The sequence below is a fragment of the Aulonocara sp. 'chitande type north' Nkhata Bay genome, linkage group LG19, assembly GCF_057382095.1.
Source record: "Aulonocara sp. 'chitande type north' Nkhata Bay isolate Kocher_YH1m ecotype deep benthic linkage group LG19, A_spYH_male_GT1.1, whole genome shotgun sequence".
Taxonomy (NCBI): Eukaryota; Metazoa; Chordata; class Actinopteri; order Cichliformes; family Cichlidae; genus Aulonocara; species Aulonocara sp. 'chitande type north' Nkhata Bay.
Window position 1 is genome coordinate 23,782,353 of NC_141362.1, and position 8,389 is coordinate 23,790,741.

At 37.5% G+C, this 8,389-nt stretch overlaps 1 protein-coding gene across 1 annotated transcript; it reads right to left on the reverse strand.

Annotated features, from left to right (window-relative positions):
• Window positions 1-1,075: 1,075 nt before the first annotated feature.
• LOC147307061 (uncharacterized) lies at window positions 1,076-7,414 on the reverse strand. Its single transcript, XM_086274275.1, has 11 exons — window positions 6,736-7,414; window positions 6,526-6,634; window positions 5,875-5,999; window positions 5,281-5,691; window positions 5,104-5,190; window positions 4,561-4,687; window positions 4,052-4,111; window positions 3,507-3,745; window positions 3,246-3,393; window positions 2,488-2,597; window positions 1,076-2,047 (listed from the first exon to the last, which is right to left on the reverse strand). The coding sequence occupies exons 2-11, from the start codon at window positions 6,563-6,565 to the stop codon at window positions 1,739-1,741; spliced, it is 1,656 nt and encodes a 551-aa protein (XP_086130401.1). The 5' UTR covers window positions 6,566-6,634; window positions 6,736-7,414; the 3' UTR covers window positions 1,076-1,738.
• Between the last annotated feature and the right edge of the window lie 975 nt (window positions 7,415-8,389).

Below are 8,389 nucleotides of genomic sequence, written 5' to 3' on the forward strand. Positions count from 1 at the left end.
ATGTTTTTAGCAAAACCTTATCAAAGCCACTAACTACCACCTGTCTGGCAATAAAGAGAAGACTGCCAAGACCGTCATCCCCCAAACATTTATTTATATTAATTATTTTCAGTTGTATTTAACAATTTAATGCCATCAACCTGCTGTATTTGCAAGAATTAGAAAAGTCTTGATGACAAAATAGTTGATTTTTTTTTTTAATGAAAAAAGAAAAGACCAGTAGAACCAGACCCAGGAAAGGTACAGCCGTTTGATGTGGTCGACTTTGGGAGGTGAGGGGAATTAGAAGAGTTAAAAAGGGTTGTGAACATAATTTTAAACCTAATGTTATGCAAAATAAAGTTAAGCAACTTCCAACAGCTGTGCTTAGATGGAGTTCAGCATCACAGTGACCTAAAAAAATGGAGCTGTGCAATGTAGATAATGAATCCAAAATGTTTCCCTAATGCTAACCAGGTAGTTTTGATAGCTTAACCGAACCAAACAATTCTCCTGATTGAAAGCCGTGTGTGCTTAGGTCACCACACGGGAAAAAATGGCCCTCCAAAAACAAGAAAAAAAAAAAACTTAATACAAGTTATTTTTTGCTTGAAATAAGTGAAAAAATCTGCCAATGGAACAAGTGAAAATTCTCTTGACAAGATTTCTTGAAATAAGACAGTGAATCAAGCCTTACGAGATCTTGAAATTAGCTGGAAAAACTCATTCTTAGCTATATTTTACTAGTGTTGTGAAGTTTGTGTGTCTCATAATAAGTTTGTGGTGCTCAAAAGTAGTATTTTCGCCTCAAAAAAAGCATTTTTTCTATAAACCTCCCAACATCATCCTCATTGTTTTCAGTGTATATAACTTGTTTTCAGTTCTAAAAACGTGACACCCATCTAGATTTAAGTCCAACACCTTACTTGAAATAAGATTAGAAATTGGCATTTCGAGACAAAATGTACTAAAGTTAGCATTCTTTTACTAGTATTAGGCAATCTTTTTTGTAATAATTCTCTATTTCTAGTGCATTTACCCCATATTCAAGACTTACCTACTGCTTATAAGACAAAAAAAAAAAGAAAAGAGAACTATAGACTTCAAAAGCAACAACTTTATTGATAAAACCCCATAAACAGAGGGGACTACATAAAAGAAAGCCATTTTGCAGTGACTTTTTCCCCTGCCCAATCTAACACTAAACACACCTGTAACATATGTGCATTGCACAGGCAAAGTACAGACAAACACTGCTAGGCTAAAACTCCTCAACCTGTAACGTTTATTATTACAAAGTGCTTTTAACATGAACATTTGACCACATTCTTCAAACAATACCATAACATTATCATTAAGGATGCACAGTATTTGATTTTTCAGCTATATCTAATATTTTACAGTTGTACTAGCCAATACACAATAAAGCAATTCTTACTTTTATACCAAACTAGTCAGTCTCAGCTTAGTCAATTTACTCTTTCACAGTAGAGCCTATTTTCTGAATAGTCCTCTGTCTAAACTCATTAAAAAAAAAAAAAAATCTTAAAATTAACTAAAAGCGAGGCTGTCTGCACTGCACAAACCAAACACAAAATGCCGGCATGTTAGCCAATATTATTGTGCACCCTTAATTATAACACTGGGCTAACCTGACCAAATTACAAACAAAAATCAATCACAACCAACATGGACTGTAGTAGCCGTGGAAGGAGAGAGGAAGTGCTTTCCTATAGTCCATCTGACCATATTGGCTTTACTAGCCAATAAAAGCAGTCCACTCAGCCATGCTCTTCTTGTAAGATGATGTGAGATCTCTCTCATGGATTTTGTCCAAGAGAACCTCCGTCTGTATGACGGAAAGCAGAGTGGCTACACACTTTGGGTATGTAAGGTGAAGGGTGTAATAGTAGGCCATAAGGTATAAAGCACCCTCGGTAACCAAGTCTTTTGGAAACGTGGTTATTGACACATCTCCTACCGCTAGGATGCAGTTGGATGGACTCACAATCAGGACTTGGCAGGAGAGAGGACGTTTCATCAGATAGGTATTAGGGTCTTCTTGGTCCTTTAACACATAACACGGACATACTTTTGTAAGGATGATGCACTTTTGTTTCAAACACATAACTAAAGCTAAATTACAACAAAAGTTGAGGTTCTGAGAAAACACATCTGAAATTGCTACTTTTAATTATTCTCGATGGAATTACTGTTCACATCTGTCCAGCCTTCCTGAAAAACAGAAAATCAAGGCTACATTTAATTAGGTGTCATTGAGGTAATAAAAATGTGCTACCACGTAATGCATCCATGTTTGTATTTACTGGTCACAGAGATCTAACCTGTGAGAACCCTCATTCCAAAAATGTGTTTTAGGTGCCTTTTGAAGGCTTAGAACATATAATATGTGAATATAAAATACTTTGGCACTCATCAGAAGAAGCATTTTTTAATACCGTTGTCCCAAAAAGAACAAAAACAACTACTACATTTTACACAACTCACCTCAAGGACATGCACCAGAGCCTCACTCGCATCACGTGCCCTCTTTGGAGGAGCAGAGGTGGATGGGAACAGTGATGGCAGCACATGTAGGATCTCAAGAGCCTGTTCAGCTATACAGAAGAAAGAATCATCATCTCATTACCACACTTAAACAAAATCCTCAAGATCAAAAAAAACAAAACAACAACAACAAATATTTGGCCAGTGACAACCATCGTGGATTGAAAAGGTGAACAACAAGACACTAGCACATGAAAGTTAAAGCTGTAATCCATAGTTTAAACTTGTCACAGTAACCTAAAAAATGCTAAATGGTGTAGATAATTGTTGTATACTGTGTTTACAGTAGGCTAATATGACTTATGCTTGAATGCTAACTACACCTACATTGACTTACATTGCATTAATGTTAGTCTGTAAAACTTAATGCTGAGGAGGGGAGGGGGAACAAAAAGGGATTTATCTTACATTGTATGTTGTGTAGTGAGCCTACACAACAACCTTTTCCTAAACCGGCCTGTTGGTTTGTATTTTTAGCCTTTTGTAGCGTTGAGTCTGTTTTCCCTGCGCGTAACTAGTAAAGGTGCGGCTTTCAGCTCCTTCAAGAAGGAGAGGGGGGGTGGGGGATTAGGCCTTTAAATTTTCAAATTCTCCTCCTCCTGTCCTCAGTGACATTACTTTAAGCATGTTAAAGCAGTAGTCCGTAAAGATCCAAACTATACTCTGATGACCAATAACACCAAAACATCATTGCTTACCTTTATCCATTCCCATTGGGGGCTTCAGCGTCTTTTTCCATACACCAAAAAACTGCACCTTCTGGCAGAAATCTTGCCATCTTCCCTTCAGTTCATTGATGAAGTTGGCATTTTCTTTATCCAAAATGCGATGAAGCTCCTCCATCACCTATAAAATATTCAGCATACCAATACAAACATGTCAATGCATCACTGAGGAGCAAGAAGTTGGTATGATAAACATTGTTTGGCTTGAATCACATGGATTCAACAATGACTTACATGTCCAATGTCCTTGAAGCAAGGATATGCTTCTAGAACCTTTTTGTGTCTGTCCTCCTCACGAATAGTATTTGAATCAATGAATGCTCTTCTGGCTGAAAATTCCAAATCCAGGAGCTGAGAGACATCCTGCTGGTTTGGGTTTTTTCTTTTAAACAAAGTTTGTAGGGTCTTGTAGTGTTTGGCCAAGGTTGCTGGACAGTGGGTGTCTGGACTGTTGATATCTGCAGGCTTGTTTGCTGCAAGACACAAAATTACATAAACAATGTCTCTCACTTTAAAAAAAAAAAATCTGTCATTAATTATGTCATTAAAATGACAAGTGTCTATAGACTATACTTTAATGGAGTTAAATCTTAAAAAAAAAAAAAAAATACAGCTCTGAACTTAACTATTAAATACTTATTCATTTTTCAAAATATTTACCATGTAAATGCCAATTTACATATGGTCATGCAATCAAATACAATTATATGTAGGCACACAAGTGCACCCCTATAAAGATGTGCCCACACACACACACAGCGGCAGTTGGATGGACTCACTATTAGGACTTGGCAGGGTAGAGGGTTCTTCTTCAAGTAGGTTTTGTGCTTTCCTTTTTCCTTAAAGACATAGCAAAGAGATATTTTGTGTCAGGGTAATACACTTTAAAAATTAGTTTGGAACCTAAATTAAAAAACAGTTAAAAAGAGAAAAGCCTCTAGTGAGGCACATTGTTTTTTAAAAACATTACTTTACAGGATATACTGAGTGGTTAGAGACAGTGATGTTGCACAGACTTATACTATAAACACACCACAGTACCAAACTCTTTAAATTTATAATATACTGGCTTTTATTAATACCAATACTTTATTAACATTAATTTCCACAGAAATGTTAACAAACTGATGATAAAACAGGAAAAATGTGATGTAGTTATCATTTTCTGATGACCATTTTAAAGCCTTTTACTTCCGTCATGTCTGCCATCTTGACTCAACATGCAGGTATATTTGTTTTATTTTTTTATGATGACCACACAGTTTGTAAATGTAAAGTTGAAACTCACCTTCTAACTCACTTGTTTTACTGGCCGACTCTGGGCTGCTCCTCCCTTCTGTGGACAGATCCAGAATGATTGTTGAGTCACTTGAATCCATTTCTTCTACGTCACTTGGCTGATCAAGACATCGCCTCTTGGCAGAGCTGCGAAGATTAGTCAGTTAATCAATTAGTTATCAACTATAAACTCAATCAATTCATATCTTTATTGTATAGCCATTTTCATATATACAAAGTGTAACACAAAGTGCTTCTTCCTTTCATGCTAAAACAGGTGAGGAAACTAAAGGCAGGTCACCAAATACTTGATTGATCACATTGGATCACTTCTTTCTTTCCTTAATAAAATGCCCAAACATGATTTTAGCTTTTTTGTTTGTCCTCTATCGTTGAAATTAAAATTGTCAGGTTGTGGACAAAAGAAGACTTTTGGGGAAAAACTTTCACAACTTTCAAACATCGTACTGACTAAACAACTTATCAATTAATGAGGAAAATGAATAACAGAATTATCATAGTTAAAATTAAAATTAATTAGTTGCAGCCTTACCTCTTTGAATGTCTCCCATCTGGAGTGGCTTTTTGGGGGGGATCTCACATTTTGCAGTCTTTTGTTTAGCTGTGTGTACACAGTAACCTGTATAGGACATTTAATACATTTTTCCAACCACTACTAAAATGTCCAACATGAAACACTTTGGTATTGAAGTGGATGCATTTCACTTACCCATGTATTCTTGATGCCTTGGTCCTGTAGCATAGGGTAGTACTGCACTATTCTCTTTGCCATTGCTGTAATTTCTGGTTTTGATGGGTATCTATGCGATTCTCCATCCCCTTTTGCCCTCAGGATTGCAATCATACTAGTCATGGTGTTTCGGATGAGCCGACATCTGAGCTCCTTTGACATTTTGCAGCTGCGCTCTTCACCTTTCTTTGACAACTCAAAGTATTGTTGGCGGACTTGCTCAAGCTCAGTGTCAGTGTGCAATACATATTCTGGATAGAATAACTTCACAACCTTTTCAGAACTTGTGCATTTTGAAGCAGTTGCATTTACAGTAGTGGATGTCTGTTGCTTGGGTGACTCATTAATGGAGGAGCTGGTTGAAGATTTTGAGTCATCTTGGCCAGATTCCTATAAAATAAATAATAATGAATAAAAGCAAAACGCAATTTTTGTGTGTGTGTGTGTGTGTGTGTGTGGAGAGGGGGGAATAGTGAAGAGCCATTCAACTCTGCCCACGGTTAAACTAGTTGTAATCGGACAAAAACACGACGATGCCAATTTTAAGTGGTGGTGAGTGACTGGGAAACTGACCTCCAGTACATCCTGACAGGCACGCCAGACAGCTTTTCTCCGTAAAAAGTTCTCTGGGCCTGGGAAAAGATCCTGCAAGTCTTCACGAGACAGGGTGCCCATCATTCCCTCGCTGATGTTTGCAGCTATGAACACATTGGAAGAAAAACATAGCAAGATGAAATTATGCCCTACAAAGGAAACTGCATGAGAGATGAGACTATGAAAGTTGACACTTCATTAAAATTGTGTTGAACTGAATTTTTATCCAGCTTTAGGTATTATTAAAGGAACTGAGCTTTTTGGAATGTAGTGGAGTACAGTTACTTCTTTACAAATCTACTCAAGTAAAAGTGTAAACTATAGTGCAGTAAAACTACTCTTAAGTACTTTTTTCCCCAAAAGTTAATCAATTAAATGTAAATTGGTAAATGTTACTGAGAATTATCCACCTCTAAGGATGAATAAATACACTTGCATAAGTAAAACAAATAACTACAAATGTTCCTAAAATGAGGAAATGATCACATGAAATGGAAGGTAAAAAAATTACTTAAACATCATCAACGACATTATTTATAAAATAATGTAATTTGCACACTTCCGTGTTCATACACCTATGTAAAACATAAGTCCATTTAATCTGTTTAAAAATAAATTTGCATACATTACCCTTTAAAACCGACACTGTGACCTCATCCAGTCCTTCCATGCTGTTAGCCTACTTAGCACACTAGTTAGCTTTTTTGGCGTTAGCTTGCCTCGTCCAGTCACTGTTCGGCTGCAACGTTACACAATATAAACACACCAAAACATTTAGAACTTTCGAAAGGAGTGTAATATGTACAAAAAATGAGCACTGTATAATACATTTTAACTTACTTCCAATGAAACGCGAATGCAAAGAACTCTGGGACAGTAGTGGCAGGCACGTGTCTACATGAACTTAAGATGTCCACCAGATCATTCACGACAGCCAGAAACGAAGTTCGTCTTCAATTTGCCTGACATTTCTTTGGCCCAAAAATCCTAAAAGGATGATTGATTGGTTTTTAAACCAAACAACTGTCTTTGTGCATTGCAAAATAACGTTAATTATTATAGGTTAATAAAAAAATTTTTTTACTTTATCCCCCACATTTACGACAATTTAGCAGGCGCGTTTAACCATGGTAACGAGTTATTTTACGGCACAACTGCAGCCCGCGCTACCGAATGAAACATACTAGCTTCCAACATGACTTGGCGTTGCTTTATATGCTACGTGTTTGTAGCATTGAGTCTGAGACAACTTTTGAGTCACATTAATACCATGCACAGCCGCAGCCCTGACTTTCGCGTGGTGTGTGGAATTGATGGCTGTCCGAGTGAGTACAGAGTATATAACTCTTTCTACTATCACGTAAAGCGGACACACGCGCGTCACCTTCTCGGAGTGGAAGCGGATGAGGAGGATGGATCAACCCGCCACGGTTTACCTGGAGCAGGTGAAAGGACGGCCCCAATCAACCAAACTAACGCCAGTTCTTCAGTAACTGACGAGGGCTCAAGCATCCCCGCACTAACGGTAAGTTATTTTAACAAAAGCCAGAGAAACGAGCTGCAGAAGCTGTAACATAATGTTAGCATTTACTTTGGCTGATCCAAGTACGTCCATTAAATGTGTTGTTTTTGACAGACTCATGTTGTACTTTTATTTTAACAGTGATGAGTGTCGAACTAGTTGTTTCGCTAAATTAAGTAACTCACCTGAAACGTAAATGAGAGCTGTGGCAGAAACGCAAAGCTGCAGTCTTGTCAGACTGGTTTTTTTTTCAGTCATCCGTTCGTTCGCTCCGGTGAATGCATCCAAACTTTGCAGAAAGTCCTATTAGTTTAAAAAAAGTTGATATATTGTTGAAATACGTGTTGAAATCAGCTGGTAAAAGCCAGTCAGCTAACTGAATAGGTCGCTATTATGTTTACATATGTGTGTTCAAGGTCAATTTAAGCCATGTCCACACGTACACGGGTATTTTTGAAAATGGAGATTTTCCGTTTTCGTTTTAAAAAATAATCCCGTCCACACGTAAAGGCAGAAATGAAGGAAAACACTGCTAGGAACATGCCAAAGCAACAGGTGGCGATATATTCCTAACCGTGCAGAAATGTTGGCCAATCAGAAGTCTAGAAGCCTCAGTGGGAAAAAGTAAACAAAGCTGGGGCATAGAAGCAGAACCGAGTCGTATGTGTGGAGGGACAGTAACTGTGTGTGTATATGTAAGCATTTAAACAGTGCAGAGAGTAGAATTAACAGTAACAGTATTGTAGAAATTCATTTCACCGAAATAATAACGTGGCGCACAGTGTGACGTCAAAAAATGAGCACACCTTTGACACTGCGTTTTCTCCATTTTTCTGTCCACACGTAAATGCAAAAACTGAGTTTTAGAAAATATCCACCCTGGCCGGAGTTTTTAAAAATCTCCGTTTTCAGTGACCAAAAACGCCGTTTACGTGTGGACGAAAGGTGCAAACGCATAGAAAAATCTGCGTT